General features: G+C 43.0%; 1 protein-coding gene across 7 annotated transcripts in view; it reads left to right on the top strand.

The window, feature by feature from the left end:
- PALM2AKAP2 (PALM2 and AKAP2 fusion) overlaps positions 1–17,096 on the top strand; it is a 280,924-nt gene that overhangs the window by 248,516 nt on the left and 15,312 nt on the right. For all 7 annotated transcript variants that reach the window (XM_064439264.1, XM_064439265.1, XM_064439267.1 and 4 more), the window contains one exon: positions 9,429–11,796. In XM_064439264.1, coding sequence (XP_064295334.1) covers positions 9,429–11,796 — 2,368 coding nt within the window. The remainder of the gene's footprint in view (positions 1–9,428; positions 11,797–17,096) is intronic.

Raw genomic sequence — 17,096 nt, 5'->3', positions numbered from 1 at the left:
CATGGTCCTGTTTGCTCTCGGCAGAGCAGGCTACCCTTGGATGAGACATGCTGCACCATGCACGGTTACCTAGGCATACCTTCATTTAAGGAGATTTTGCTGTGATGGGTCTTAATCTAATGGATGAGAGCGGCTGTAACAAGGCCTACTGATCAGGCAAAGCATCAATAATAATTCTTAACCTTCTTCAGCTCTCAAAGAGAAATGGGTTTAGTCTTTTTTTCACATTTCTGAGTATCATTTGTTCCTTTAGCCCTCTCTGTGCTATCACTCCTAACTGTCAAACTCCAGTAGATCTTAAACAGCAGTGTATCTTTGGAAGTGCAGCAAGTATTAATTAGGCTTTAGGAAATAGTTAAAAGCAGTACGATCTCCAGCAGTTGGCATTTGTGAAGCAGAGAAGCCAAAGAAAGTGAAAAATAATCTACCTTAGGCTTTGTTTGCAAAGGTTTGTAGGTGCCTGCTTCAGTTAAAGCGTTCAGTTCCTACTATATTGCCCTTGAAAGTAAGTGGTGAGAGAGTTCCAGCATAGGAAGATCATGTATCTTTGTTCAGAAAATACAGTTTAGGCCTTTTACAGAACTACATCAGCCAGTGAAAGAATATGTATCATTAGAAGACTTTAATACTAATACATCTCAGAAAGACTACTTGTGCTCCTATGGCAGGTTTATCTCTGTTCCTCCAATGTATTAAAACAGTTTTCCTAGCAGCCATAAGATCTGTTCAGAGAATGGGTGAACTCTTTGGCCTTTGTCTCCATTTACTGCCTTCCTCCTGCCCCTGCCTAACCCAAATTCCTTCCTCAGGAGGACCCTTTCTTATGCATAAAAATGATTAATATGCCAGCATTTTTCCCTAGATCTCGCATTTACAGAGTGTTGTAGCTCTCTTCTTTAGGGAACAGGAACCCCCGCCCCCAGATGAAAAGACTAAGGAATTTTGGGAATCCCCTTGTCTCATTGTTTTTTCATGCAAGTGACCGTAAAGGTCATCCTTTCCTTATGCTGACATTATCTAGATGGGTTAGAAAGTATTAAAAGCAAGACTTGGTTTAGCGTCCTTTCCCCTCCCCGCTGGGATTAGGTCATGCTTTACCAGAGCAATTGTTCCATCCTCGACATGTGTTGGGGCAGATTTCAAGTGCAGCATTTTGTGAAGCTGTGATTTTTCATGCATGCATTCAGAAGCCATGTTCTGCTCAACTCAGTATCTATATTGGGCACTGTGTTAAGCTGAATATTCTTCTGTCCTCATTCAATTGGGATTTCTCCACTTTCACTTAACATCAAACCAGAGGCTGAACATGAGAGAGTGCTACTAACAGAGCTGTGAGCTCTGAGCTCAGATCTGCCAGCATGGACTGAGGGGAGCCTATCCAAATGGACTCTGCAAATGCAACAGTTCCTGGTACAGGACTTTGTCTGTGACCTTCAGCTGTGAAGAAGAAATTCTCCTTCTATTCTTTAAGGACTGTATCATACCTTCTATTCCCTGCCAGGCAGTGGGCCACTTTCTAATTGTGTAATGCTTCTTATGTGTTAGCTGGATGTGGCGCTTTTTATTTCCTCCAGCAAACAGCTACGCTTCCTTAGGTAGCATTGGAGACTGCTTCAGGAGGTCGTATTTACCACTTTAAGTGACTCCGCACCACATGCTCTGTAAATTAAACATCCCAGATGTTGGAAGCATTCATTCTTGTTTCAGCAAACGGATTTTAGAGACCAGCCACAAAAAAGTAAGCCTTAGGAAAAACGTGTCACAAAAGTTAAAAAGTATTAACCATCTATGGTGTCATGGTTGATTAATACACTAATATGTCTATATTGACCTTGAGTCTAGTGCTGCCTCCCTGAAGCACTGGTTTATTCCCCATGCCCTCACACAGAGTGTACTGTCCTGGGGAACTGAGTGAAGCAGAAGAAGAAATAATACTTAACTCTGCATTTTCTTTTTGAGATGGAAGTCAATTTGGAAGTGAAAAGAGCGTCAGGAGTGGGATTTGGACTGATGAGAGAGCTGAAAAACACCTTTTTCTGGATGAAATGCCTTCTTAAGCATGCATTTACTGCTTTAAATCAGTTACACTCTCAGGCTGACCTACATTACGAGAAGCCAACATTGCAGAGAACAAGAGAATGGCCTTCTGATTGCAGGTTCTTGTACCTGAAATCATATTATGACCAATTTACTCATCTCTTGGGTACTAGGAGCTCCCTGTTCTCCCCTTGTGTGTGAAACACCATTGTGGAGCTCTTCAGGGCATAGTCTTATCTGGATGCTGATAGAAAATGAGGGAGTGGAGTGTGGCAGTGCCAAATGGTGCTGCAGTTTCTGAATGAAAGTTTAATCACAGCTTCCTATAATTTCAGATTTGCGTCTTGATTACTGTAGAACTGAACAGAGCTTTCACGGCAAAGCCAACCAGCCCCATACCCTGTAGTATCCGAGTCAATACCACTTGAATATATGTATTGCTTTCCCTAGTGCCAGCTATGTAACCATCATACTCTAATAACCTCAGTGATTTTTTTCTTCATCAGACGTGATATTTCTGTTCTTTCAGAAGTTAACAGCCTTTTGTCCCTAAATATGAACTTCCATATAAATAGCTGTCCATGCAGGTGCTTCATGCCATTACAGTTCTTTGCAGGAATAAAAATAATAAGTAGTTAGCCCTTCAGGTTGTTGGTTTTTTTTACAACAGCTGCACTAAGATTTAATTAAAAGAAGGAAGAGATCTGTTTTTCTTGCCTCTATACCCATAGTTGAAATCCAGTCATTAGGGCAGCAAATTCTTCCCAGAGACCAGTTCTATGTTTTTAGGGAGTAAGAGAAAATAACTGTCATAAAGGACCAGGTGGCTTTCTACCTGCAGAAAAATGCTTCCAATTTACATACCTTGGAGTTAGTGGGAAGTAGTAAGGGTTATTCCAAAGGTTGATCCTGGCTTCCCCAGTAAAAGCTTTAGCTGTTTGTATTTGAAGGCACAGAAAATACTAGAGCTATAGAGACATGTTTGGAAAAATACAGTATCATTTATTACATGCTCATCATTAAAATATCCTACCATAGAGTATATGCTCATCATTAAAGTATTCTTATTTTTGAGCTATTTTTCTCCATTGTTAATTTATTACAGCAGCAAAGGAATATTGGAATTTGATTTGATAAAAGACCTTTATAGTGTATTACATGGGGAAGCTGATGCCTGTGGCTCAGCTGGAATGACAAAGAATACTCCAAAACCTTTCACATGCTTTCTGAGCAGATGCAATCACAACTCCTTCTCTAAAACAGACAAAGAAAAAAAAACGGCATATGGAAAACCACTCAAAAAATGTCACACAGCAAGCTCTCCAAGTAGCCACTTGTTTGGGCACTGTATCCCCACATCCTTCATTGCTCTCTGTAATCCAAAGGACCCTCTCACTGCTTGTTTGGGGGAGGTAGTATGAAGTTGCATTGATATTTAGACTGTACTCTTGTGATTTCTGAAGTGCTTAGAAAGAGATAAACCAGCTTTTTGTAAAGAAAATTTGCCTATTGTACTGTCTGGCAACCTCAGTCAAGTCACTGAAGAGCGCGGAGAGCTGTTCACGGAGAACGTCACTTGTGACACTCAACAGTAATACATTTTAGTCATTGGAAATGGTTTCCGTCTGTGTATTGAAGACAATCTGTACTGCACTGTTAGAGGAACAGGCCAGGTTTTTCTTTTTGTGTGCAAGTACAATTATGAATGGAACTATTCAAGGGAGTGCCAGCGTGTGCTTGACATGTCTTAAATTTGGCAACAGGATTTGGGGACCTTTTCCTGAAACTTGAATTTTATCCAATTTCTTTAAGTGAAAAAATTTAATCCTTTTGGACAACACTTTCCGAAGTGTTTTTAAAACCCTTAGGAGCCAGTGTAAAAATACTGTATGAAAAAATGGGACCTTTTCACACAGGAGCAAGGAGACAACACTTTGGTTTGGGACATTTTATTTTTTTTAAAATAATGAAAAGACATAGTTCCTGTAGGTAGTGTGAGTAGAAATCCCCTTCCTTTCCTCAGGCCCCTCATCATCAGCTGCATCCCATTTCTTCTCCAGTTCCAGGATCTTTTTGAAGAGTTTTTTCTCCGCTGCTGCTTCCTCTTAGCTTACCAGAACCGTAAATTTCCAAAACACAAAGTGTTTGGCAGATTTCTTCAGACTGTTTTCTGCAAAGGCTCCTACCTGGAGCAGTCTTGTCCCTCCAGTGATGAGGTGGATCACCACGTTTTTGGAGGTGGATGAGGTGGCAGCTGCTGTGGGAGGGAGGGAGCACACCAGCCAGTGTGAGACAGGAACTGCAACAGGGGTTTGGGCTATCATTCCTATATGGAATGTGGTGGGATGGTGGCACCTCTCTGAGCACCTGTTGTGTGGTAGTGAACATGAGCTGTGTGGGATGGGTGCTAGCACCTTATACAACTCTGCTTTTGCTTTTCTTGCTCATCAAGAACTGCAACACTTCTGTGTTGTACCATTCTTCTACAGAAAACAACATGTCTAAAGAAATACTTGCTGTTGCTAGCAAGAGTGGAGCAACACTGTGCCCAGTTTTGCCCCTCCCAGATTAAGAAGGACAGGGAACTCCTCGAGCAAGTCCAGCGGAGAGCTACAAAGATGATCAGGGGGCTGGAGCATCTGCCTTATGAGGAAAGGCTGAGAGACCTGGGTTTGTCCAGCCTGGAGAAGAGAAGGCTATGGGGGGATCTCATCAATACTTACAAATATCTAAGGGGTGGGTGTCAGGACGATGGGACTAGGCTCTTTTCAGTGGTGCCCAACGACAGGACAAGGGTCAATGGGCACAAGTTGGAACACAGGAAGTTCCACCTAAACATGAGAAAAAACTCCTTCCCTGTGCGGGTGCCAGAGCAGCGGCAGAGGCTGCCCAGGGAGGGTGTGGAGTCTCCTTCCCTGGAGACATTCAAACCCCACCTGGATGCGTTCCTGTGCCCCCTGCTCTGGGTGTGCCTGCTCAGGTAGGGGGTTGGACAAGATGATCTCCAGAGGTCCCTTCCAACCCCTACCAGTCTGTGATCCTGTGAATACCTGTGTTGGCTAGGAGTTTTCTCACTGGACAAGGTGGTCATCTGGAAGCACAGGTGCAGGTGACTTCTGTATCTTTTCATTGATTGGGACTGGCTCCATCTGTGATGCAGACAGTGACTGTATTATTCAAAAGGATGAGCTGAATGACAGCAACCACTCTCTTGAAGGTTTGCCAGATTCAACCCCCTAGCAAATCCATCATTTGGTTCCTTCTCCTTTGAAAAGAACATTAGAGAGGCAAGCCAAGACAGTACGTGAAGAGGGAGAAAATCATTGACATCGGCGGGGAGGTGTGGATTAGCGAGTCAACCATATGCAAACATGATTTTAAGTTGTGTTATTGTACTAACACTGCTAGAGGCATGGCAAACCCAAGAGTTAGATCCAAGAACAGAGGAGAAAGGGCTGAACATAGCACTGGCTCAGTGATCAGGCAGTGGGAGGGGAAGCAGGTGCAGTGCAGGACATCTCCAAAGGAAAATGAAATTTTAAAAAATGGGAAATCAACAATGCTAATGACACCAGGAGACCAACAACATCAAAAGCTGTCCTGAGATTTGGCCGGACTGACTGGTAGAAACCTACAATGAGGAAACTGTGTTTTAGATTTTTTAAACTATTAAATGTTTTTAGTTCTTCAGTCTTTTCTTCTCCACCCCCCCGATGCTGTTGCTTCAGAAGAATGTCGATGTGGCTCAGAAGAATTGCCTCCCACTTGTTGTTATATGCATTTTGTGTTGCATCAAACAAAGGAAGGCACTGCTAGGACATTTGCTGGGTCTTACTAGCAGCACACCCACATTTTTTTCCTACTAAAAGAGTTGATTGCCCAAACACTTACACTTTTGTAGACAAAGAATTCAACCAAGGAGGAAATATGCTAATAATTCTCTAAGCTGCTAATAACTGCCGTTTACTAAAGTGCAGCAGCCTTGTAGAAATGGCACTAATTACCCCGTTGCATCTTGACTTAAACAGAAATGAATGCTCATTCAGAGACTGCATAATGTAACAGTAACTTCTAGAAAATCTGGGTGTAGATGAGCAGTGTATGGAAATCACTGTGAATGCAGTATTGCTGACTACAATTAGGATTGAATGCAGCCCATTTCCCATTTACGGGCCTTTGTAGTGGTGCAGGCTCTGAAAACCTTCCTTCCTGTAGGCAGCAAATATAAAGCTGTTGGTGCATACTTGTTGCTGCAGAGCAAAAACAGCCCCTGGCAAGCTCACCTCCATCTGCCAAACAGAGGGGGCAAGGGCTCTGTGTGCGACCCACTGCCCTCCTCCTCCAAGCCCCCTCCTACCTTGGTGCTGTCATCCCAACATTTGTCATTTTCCCAGACCCAGCCAGTTATCCCGGGCAGGGTCTGTGGCCCAGACTGCCTTAAAAGCTGTATTTTGTCAGCTACTCCCATCCTTATGATCTTCTTCATTATCGTTTTCAGGTAATTAATCAGTAGGTTGACTTCTGCTTCTCACAGGACTGGCTGGAGCATAGTATCTTTGCTGTGACCTCACAAAATCGTCCCAGGTTCTGCCAGATTGTGTTGAGGGAAAAACTGGGTGGGTTTTTTAAATGTAGTTTTTTTCCTCCTCTACTATTCCTCCCTGGCTTCTCTGCCCTGCTAGGAGCCCTCCTCATTGCTCAGTCACTAATCCCCTGCAAAGAAATTCTCCCTCCCATAAGTAGCAATGTTTCCTCCTAGGTTTTACTGCATAACTGTCTGTCTTACCACATAATTACATGTGCCACACTAATTGCACAGACACGTGCACTTTCAGAATTATATACTGTCGTAAGTGCATGCCCTGATTAGACAGTTACGTGTATATGCCTTAATTGTAAGCTAAGGATTGCAGCTATGATGAGAGGATGTGTTCTTACTTGTTAAGAAATTGGTAAAATATTGTGCCTGTAGTTCTGTTCCCTAACTTGAATCCCAAACATGGTATGATCCTAAATAGTTCAAACGTTAAAGCAGTGATGGAAGTAGGCATGCTTTAGTGAATGCAACTGGGGGTATATTCCCAGCTGCTTGGCATGGAGGTACTAGAAGCACAGCACTGGGAGACACTTCAGCTCTGGTTCACCTCTGCAGGTGTGTTTTAGTGGCTGGGGTGCACGGCTTCGTTACCTCATTTTCTGCATCCACTGAAGATATGTTCTTGCAGCTACAGAGGACATGTAGTTACCTACCAGTGTCACTAGTGGCTTTGATCTGTCTGATTAGAAACAAATGTTAGCAGGAGCATGATGGCATACTCGTGCCTTGTGTGAAAGGGGATAGATAGCAGTCCAGCACTGATGCTTTATGTCCCTTTGCACAGACTACTTCAGGTAGCAACAACCCCTGTTTTGCCCCAGCAAGTCAGGCAGGGGAGATTTAAACCAAAATAGTAGAAAGGAATTGCAGTCTTAGTCTTAGTCCTGTCTCCAGAATACCCATTGTGTCATGACACCTGCAGTTCTGCAGGCAAATCAAGAGCAATTCTTGCCCTTTCAGGTTGAAAGTAAGTTTATTCTTTCATTCCTGCTCTGTCCACTCAAGTAAGGACTTTTTATACTGGTTGCTCTGTATTTGTTTGCAGAACATCTGATATCGTCAATATTTCTTTAATAGGACTAAAGGAGAAGCTGGCCATTTAGATATTTAAATGGTGAAAAATGTAGTATGCTTTAAGAAAAGCACTGCTAGAAACTTCAGTTGGACAATTTCTAGGTTCAACAAAAAGTGAAATACAAGTAGAACCAGTGAAGTATGTAAAGTAAAATATACAGACTAAAATCAGGTTTGTTGGGGTTTTTTAAGGTTTTTCCCAACATTTAAGTACAATTAAGAAGAAAATAGCTAATGGATGATGTCTCCAACTATGTACAACTACATGATTAGAAAACTCTTTCAAAGTGCTTTTAGAAAGAGATCTTCTGGCTGACTGGCTATAATTCCTTAAGGTGCGTCAAATGTGTTTTACAGCCTATGTAAAGCCAGAGGCCTGTGATTGTTCAGGTCATTGGTAAGTTCCATTGTGCTCCTAGCTGATCATCTTCTGCTGACGTGTGTATTAATAGCATGCAGGATAAGGGGCAGCAAGGGTGGAGGTGACTAGCAGACAGAGGTGACCTTGTTGGGTGGTCACTGAGTTCACAGGGTCCAGTCAGTGCCATTTGCTTCCCAAGCCCGTGCCTCGCACATAGAAACACATGTGGAAAGGGAGCCAGAGACCTCAGATATCAATTTTCTGTTTTAAAATGATGTCAAAGTGAATAGATGTGTCACTTTTGGTTTTGAGGAGTTAGGAAGAGTTAGCAAGAGGTAGCAAGTTCTTTCTGAAGAATAATGTTGAAAATGTCCTTTTCTTTTGGTGTTTCCTTTTTCTGCTTTTCATTAGTAAAGAATTCTTGAGAAATTAATAGACATGTTACTAGCTTAATCAAAAGTTCCTTCAGACTTTACTCACAGGAAGTTCAGTAGGGTGCTTGGTGGGTAAAATCTGCCATGCCAGAACATAAATAGTGTTTCTTTCAATACCCTCCTTCAGAGCAAAGGCAACACACATCAGGGAGAAATACGAATCCAGTACATCTGCACTGGAGGTCAAAGCAGTGGGAGGGACGAGACCATGACTCTGGTCCCTGTCATGCTTCTTCATGCCATGGGAGCTGCAAACACTTCCTGTCTCTGAGGTCCAGTTGTGTGTGGGTTTCTGTGTGGGCTGGATTAAGACCCTGTGTCTTTCCAGCACTGTGTAATTCTACCCTGTGTTTGATGACCAGGATTGATCCACTGAGAAATGAACATTCCCTGCTGTTGACACATCCTTTTTCCTAACTTGGGATGAATCATCTACTCTTCCTGCATGTCAGCATTTGTTTCTGCAAAATGGGGACAGTAATACTTTTCATCTGCAGCAGCATTATGAGATTTCCTTTAGGTGAGGAAAGCATTTTTCAAATACCACGATGATAGGTGCTGTGTGCTGCATGTGCAAACCTTTGAAGAACCTAAACTGCCAAGCCATTAATAACTTGGAAATCCAAAGCTCATTTGCAGTGGCAAACCAGGACACAAGCACAAAATAATGACAAAGTGAGGATGGTAAGCAGATGTGACATACTTAAATGAAAGTTTTTTGTTTTAGTGCCTTGTCCAGCTTATGGTAAGGTAATTTTCTTCTTTTTGTGCTAATGATTTGCTTTGCCTTCCCATACTCTGAGGGACTGCTTTAATCTCAAGTTTAAGAAGTGCTTAAACTTGCTTTCCAGATGGTGTTTACTCTGCATAAAGTAAAATATTGCTTTTTAGGACTTCATCATGGTTTTGTTCTCTATTATTTTAGAAATCTTCCAGAATCTCTGAGGATGACATCAGGCTGAGAAAAAACAGAGACCAAAACTGTGCCAATTTCTTGGAGTCAGCTACTGTGCTTGCTAGAAAGGAAGAGAAAATGGAAATTGAAGTTCCAGTTTCCGAACATAAAAGCGTCACGACAATGGCTTCACCACATCCCATAGACAATCCAACGCACTTCTTTTCCCCTGCTGCCAGCCACAATGGACTTAAGGACAGGCATGAGTCTCTGGACAGTGAAGTTGCTAAAGAGATCAGATACCTAGATGAAGTGCTGGAGGCAAATTGCTGTGATTCTGCTGCAGATAATACCTTTAATGGGACATCTTCCCCTGAACCAAGTGCAGTTTCCGTTATGGATGGCTCAGGACCATCTGTTAATGTCAAAGATTCAGTACCCAGTGAAAGGGAAGAAAATGTAGCTGACAAACAGGCACCATGTGAAGCTAGCGTAACAGATGACAACCTGGAATCTAATGGCCATTCCTTGGGTGGACTGAAGGAAGACAACAGGGAAAGTTTGAAGGTGCCAGGAAGTCCCACTTCTTCAAACAGTTCTAGAAGATCCTCTAAGGATGGAGAAGCAACTCTTACAACCCTTAAGAAAGAGGCTAAGTTTGAACTACGAGCTTTCCATGAAGAGAAAAAGCCCTCAAAACTCTTTGAAGATGAGGAAGAGAATGAAAAATACAGGGTCCGCAAAGTGAGACCATCAGAGGAAATGATGGAACTTGAAAAGGAAAGAAGGGAACTCATTAAAAGCCAGGCTGTCAAGAAAAACCCCAACATTGCCAGCAAATGGTGGAATCCTCCCCAGGAGAAGACACTAGAGGATCAACTGGATGAAGAACATCTGGAGTCCCACAAGAAGTACAAGGAGCGCAAAGAGAGACAGCAACAGCAAGGTGCAACACCAACATCCCCCAAACAGATCAGCTGCTCCTTTGTACCACCAGAGCCAGTCAATATCAAGAAAGAGGATATTGTCACAGAGCAAATTGACTTCTCAGCTGCCAGAAAGCAGTTCCAGCTGATGGAGCATTCAGGTCCATCTCAGGGTCAGGCCCCACCAAGGCGGTCAGGAACACCCAAAATGTTCTCCATCAAACCCTTCTACAAAAGCCTCAATTCTCCACATGCAGACAGGCCAATGTCCTCCGTAATAAGACCTGTTTCAATGTGTGGGCAAACAGGACAGCTTGAGGGTAACAATGCCACTGTTGTCAAAGCACAGAAGGTCTCCTGTACCTCAGAAGACGATACAAGTGCTCAGACTGCCACTGCTGACCCAGTAAGAGAGTTGCCATGCAGCGATAGCCCTAGAGCCGGACAGGCCTCAAAACTGTGGGCAGAGGATGGAGAGTTCATGAGTGCAAGAGCAGTCTTTACAGTGGTGAAGGATGATGGACAGGGTGTGCTAGACCAGTTCCCAAAGTCAGCCAGTGCCTCTTCCCCTCCAGAGGAGCTTGACTCTGGTTTGGATGACTTGTCTGTCAGGTCTCAGGATACCACAGTCTTGGAGACCCTTTCCAATGACTTCAGCATGGATAACATCAGCGACAGTGGTGCCTCCAATGAGACCATGAGCGCCCTGCAAGAAAGCTCACTGGCTGATTTCTCCCTACCACAGACCCCTCAGGCTGACACTCCAGCAGAGTGCAGGGCTGAAGGCATCTCCAAGTCATTCAGTGACCTAGGCTGTGACTCGCCCTCCTCTGCCTTGGCAGACTCCATGCTGATTGATGACCAGTTGGAGTACCATGCTGGCCTGCTGGTTCAAAACGCCATCCAACAAGCCATAGCTGAGCAGGCAGATAAAGCAAACTGCAAGGAAGAAGAAATCCCAGCAGAGATCTTGGTCAAAGAGCAGCCAGCCACCACCGGGCCAGCTCCAGCCTCTAAGGAGCAGCAGAACCCAATGTTCGAGCCACCCCAGGTGTCTTCACCTGTTCAAGAAAAAAGGGACACCATACCAAAGACTTCAAAAGAGGAAGACTCAGGACTCAGGGAGGAGAAGAGTTTGCAGCAGTCACCCGTGTACTCAGCCAGCCAGCCATTCTTTGTGGAGGAAAATAGGCATGAAGTCAGCTATTTCAGCAAGTATTCAGAAGCAGCTGAGCTGAGGAGTACCGCCTCCATCCTGGCCACACAAGAGCCTGAAGTGACTGTGGGCCCTTTCAGGTTACGGTCGAGGAAGCAGAGGACTTTGTCAATGATAGAAGAAGAGATCAGAGCTGCCCAGGAACGAGAAGAGGAGCTGAAGAGGCAGCGGCAAGGTCTACAGGTGGCACCGAGCCCCGTTATGAAGAGCACACCAGCCATGCCCACCAGAACAGTGTCTTACAAAACCGCACCAGGTAAGAGCCCAAAGCATCAGAGGGGAAGTGAAGTAACTGAAAGGTCAGGCCAGGTTCAGTTTTGTGTCATTTTTGAGTGAATACATAATTTTGCAGGGCACAGGAGGGTTGTCATGAGTTCATCGGCCTGGAAACTGCAGGCAGGAGGAGGGCATGGGACAACCCAAATTCCTGTCTGTGAGCACACCTGAGGACATTTTTGGTTTTTTCCCAAATGTAGCACTGAAGTAACTTACATATCCTGCTGATTGTCATTGGAAAACCCTGTGCTCTACTCGTGCCTTGCCACATTGTAGCATGAGATGTCTATCGCTGTGCTGCCCAGATCAGCCATTGAAATTTAGGATCATCATAATGAAGGACAGCAGTGGTTTTTGCAGCTGTGTGGCTATTTGAAAGACAAACACACAATGCATTTTTGACAGGCTTGCTGTTCTCTTGCATGTCATTAAGGCAGTGCAAAGATAGTAGGGATTTACAGATTTTGGGGTTTTGCATCAGATTTCTTTTTGTGTGTGTCCATTTTGCTTTCTGTTTTCAGGTATTTCTTGATCTTCTTAATGAAGTTCGTCTGGTAAAAAGATCTCCAGAGCTGTGAGTTGCCATGTATTTCAGCTGGTGTCATTCACTACTGAATTAAACAGGCATCACAAATTAAATGCTTAATAGATTCAGTAGATGTCCTCCTCAGACTGATCAGCTTCTCAGTCCTTGTGGTGGCATTCACAGCAGTTACAGCATATTACTCTGCTTCTTCCCCTTTTTGAAAAATAAAATCAAGTGCTCATGCCTTCTTAATATAACATAAAAAAATAAATCTAAAAAAAAAAGAAAAATAGAAATATATGCCAGGCTTATTTCTGTGTAGTAATTTTCATTAGTATAGACCTACATATGCTTTGCAAGTACACAGAAGTTTTTGTTAACAGCGATCATTGTCAAGAAGTATTAATTTTACCCAGAGTCCTTAAATTCCATCCTTATTTCCACTGGTGTAAATTTGAGCGAGTGACGCTTCCAAAAATTGTGCAGGGTGATCCTTTTCTTCTGAAAGTCATGGCAAACTTGAATGAGATCTGGATTTAGTCCATTATGCAGTCTGATAGTGAACTTGGAGTGTTATGCAGCACATAAATAGCTAATACTTGGTTTTGTTTCTTCTGCTATATTTTTTGGCGAGAAACACAGGTTAAAATCACCCTCTTTGCAGATGCCAATAATTTATTTGAAGTGCTATTGTTATTGTAGAACAGCATTTTTGACAGATAGTCTTCATAAACTGAGGTTTTTTTGAGCAACGTCTGAGAGGATGTGAGAGACATGGCACTGTAGACCTCAGCTAGGAGGACTCATGTAAAGGTGTGCTCATCACCACTTTCAAAAACATCATCATCTGTTGCTGCAAGTGCACCAAATGAGACTGATAATCATTGCTTTTTACTCACAAGTGATCTTGGTGGGGCTGCTGACACTAATGGTTATTTTAATGGAGCATCTGGGAAAACGGTACTTCTCATTCTTATTTTTCTACACAAGAAGGCATTTATGTCTGATGTTAAAATGTTCATTGTAAATTACATTCTAGTGAGAATGATAAACTTGTATTTATAATGAATCATTCTAGACAGTTTCCTTTAAATGTCCAACGGCCATATGTTCAAGAAAGAAAATTGGGATCTCTTAGCCAATGACTCAAGCTACTGCAATTTGCAGCCAGTGAAAAGGCAAAGAATTAATTTCTAGGAAGAGATGAATATATGGCAGTGTGTAAGGATGTCGTTGATCAAAAAACCCACAGAGAGCATTGCCAAAGTCATTCTTAAATCTTCTACTTTCAGTGATTTCTAAACAGCGGATGTGCTCAGCAGAGCTCTCAGCTGGCAGAAATTAATTCTGCACACTTAGTGTTGCAGAATGCATGCCCTCGGCTCGGCTGGGCTCAGTTCAGCTCATCCTTGCTGTCACTTTAGCCAGCTGTGTTGCAGTTAAAGCTTGCAGGCATCCTTAAAAATAGGAAGAAGGGATACCATGCAATCACTTGCAAGATTGCAACAATTTTCCTTATATTTTAATATTTACAGCACCCTTTCAATATTTACAAAAACAGAGGCAAAAGGTGAATAGGCAGAGGCAATAAAATCTGGCTTTAAAGCTTTATTATGGCCAATTACAGAGGTGATTTACAGAGCAGAAAATAAAATCTACTGTGGTAGGCATAGTAAGGAATATGCTGTGGAACATGTCTGATATTGTAATCTGAATATCTAGTTTCAATAATAAATAATAATAACAACAATGATGTTGATGATGAAAAGAAGAAACAGAAGTAATGCTGTCATCATATTGCCTTTCCCAAAGAAAGAATTGGCACTTTTCTTTTAACATTAGGATACCTCAGCAGAAAGGGATTAGGGAGTCAAGTCTAAATTTGAAAAAATCTGTTGCTAATCCTGAAGTGCGGAAATATAAACTCACCAGAACTCTTTTGAGGAGGTGCAGTAGTTAACTTAATTAGCAATGGCCTACTTATCAGGTAGCTTTTTGGTGGTGGACTGGGCAGAGTAGCTTTACTAGGACTGCCGGTGGTCCCTGGTTATTTATTACTCCTTCCCCACTTCACTGCTTTGAACCATCATTATGCACATCACAGAAACACAAAAAACCAAACAAGGACTGCAGTGAACTGAACTGCTATTTTGACTGAAGTGTGGAAGATTAACACAATTCATGTGCTTTGTATGTGTGAAATAACTGCTAATTACTTCAGCAAACAGGCTGGTTTTGCCACCCTAACATACAACTTTCATGCAGCTGACAGTTACACTAAACCTGGTGACTGCCAACCACCCAGCACAAGCCAATGTGGTTCCTAGTAAAAACTTCAGTACTGCTAAAAAGTATCCTTTAAAGCTGTTTGGGTTGCTTTGAAGCAGACGTTTAACCCATTTCAGATCACTAGATCAAGAGACAGAGTAATTTCAGTGGAATGACAACTACGTATTATGTGCACACAGGACAAGACCTTCACCAGGGTAATCCTGGAAAGGTGAAGGGAGAAACCCCTGTGAACATCTTTCCCAAAAAGTTGGGTTTCCTGAATGAGGAAACCCAAGAAACAAACAAAAAAAAATGCTTGAGCATGACTAAGTGGAGAGTAATCGTGAATCCCAAAATATTTGTAAAGCTGTTTTTAAATCTGAAGGTTTCCTGTGTTGTTTTGCTGCACTTGGCAAGTGTTGAGCAGCTACATAGCAAGCCAGTGGTTTTCTCCTTTAGTGTGCAGGTGGTACACTGTCCCTCCTGGGCAGAACAGCTGGGCTGTGTGATAGTTTATTTGAACAGATGATGAGTGTGTGACACAAGAGGATCCAGCATACATTTGGTGGTGTAATTCCCATGTTCCTTTTATTAGGAGTACTTAGACTATGAAGAACTTGTGTCTAACTTCTGTAAAGCCTGGCTGAAGTAATCCTGTTCATCAAAGGAGGTGTGAAAATCATCACATGAGGGGTCTTGGGTCAGTGAAGGCATTTCTGTTGGAGAGAAACCCTTTGTGAATATTTGCTGTCTCATGATGAGGCATGGGGGAATCCCTAACACAAGAAGCCACGCCTGGGAGAAACTTTCCTGAAGCTGCCATATCTGCTTTTTTGGTGTTTGTCACCAAAGCATTGCCAGGTGAGACAGAAGGCACGTTGCACTCCCTGCACTCATCTGCAGGCACTCAGACCCATCTGCATGGACATCTGGGAGAGCTGCCCACCAAGCAGTCATCCTCTGCTTTCCTCAGTTGATGAACTAGATGAGAGAATTTCAGTGGATGTCAAAAGCCCAGGGGAGAAGCTACACTTTAGAGGTGCAAGTGGTCAGATACCTTTAAATTTCAGGTAATTGTTCCCTCCAGATAGTGAGGGATGTGTGTGTACTGTCTTCTTTTTTTCTTGTCCTTTCTTTCTTCTCATGAGTGACAGCTGTGGAGCATAAGCCTCTGTCAGAGGAGCCACTTCAGCCTGAAAACCATTTTCCACTTTCATTTTTCACTAGTAAATACCTACACGAAGGAAACTTCTGAGGTTCAACCCCATACTGAAGATACTTTTTTGTGCAGTGGGAAGAGAAGAAGAAACTTCAGGGCAAGATATTTTTAATATTTGTAGCCATCGCAAATTTTTAATGCCTTGTATACAAGTAAAGAATAAGGATCAGGTATAACACATATGCATGAACCCCTTTTTAAAAATGAGAATTTTGAGAAAGGCCAGAGCGGAAATGGAGCCGTTAAGTTTATGGAAGATACTCTTTCCTTATCCCTTCATAAGCACCAGTATGAAAAAAGGCGAATTTCATTGTTCTCTTCAAGGCTTCCTTTGGGGTGCTCATCAGTCATCCCCTGAACACCTCCAGGAGTGCCTTAAGAGCATACTAACCCAGATCAATTGTCATTTGCTCTGTTCTTCCATGCCTAGTGGAGAATGTGTATGAAGTGAGAGGATCTTTGAGAGGTTCCTCTTTTTAAATGTTTACTTGTTTGTATGTTTGCATATTCACGTTGCTTACTTGGTGTTCAAGAAGACAAAAGCAGCCCACCTTTCACTTGAATGGTAATGAGGCTCCACATTACCAGAGGGAAATATACTTCAACTATCCACTGACTTCAGCACAGACTAGTCCCCTAAAACAATCTGTCTTGCTGAAATACCTTATTTTGAAAAGCTTTCTCCGCTGTGCAGATCTCTTAAAAATGCCAACAGCATCTGTAAAAATAGTTGCTCTTACTTGTGTGAAGGCCATTCTTCCCATCTCCTTTGAACACTAGTTCACATGGTACGATGGTCCTTGGTACCCGCTGGTTACCTGGTGGTGGCTCAGGCCCTTTTCCCAGGGCTTTGCCTCAGTCACTCTTTCTTCTTGCTATCCAGCAAATCAGCGGAGACTCCTTGCTCAGCTTGCAATGAGGACTTGGACACCCATCAGGCTCCACAGGGTGGATAAGTCACCATCACAACTCCTCTTGCTCCCCAGAGCTGTGCAGAGGTTTTGGTTAGGAGAAAGCTAATCTTTCCTGAGCTCTTACATGTCATTGATTTTGCAGAGGGGTGTCAGGCAATGTCTTGCAGCCATCAGACTGGAACACAGCAGCAGCTGCCCATTCCCTGAGCTTTCCCTTCCCCTCTCCAGGGCTTAAAAAGAGCATTCTCCATAGAAGCAGCTCCCGCCACTCCCAAATAGCACAAGAGGCAAGAAATTAAAAGAAATCAAAATCCAGGAGCTTCTTACTAGATCCCTGAAGCTAGAGAGTG

The sequence above is a fragment of the Phalacrocorax carbo genome, chromosome Z (assembly GCF_963921805.1).
Source record: "Phalacrocorax carbo chromosome Z, bPhaCar2.1, whole genome shotgun sequence".
NCBI lineage: Eukaryota > Metazoa > Chordata > Aves > Suliformes > Phalacrocoracidae > Phalacrocorax > Phalacrocorax carbo.
The sequence above is the reverse complement of the archived record's forward strand: the minus strand, read 5'-3'. Positions and strand labels throughout refer to the sequence as shown.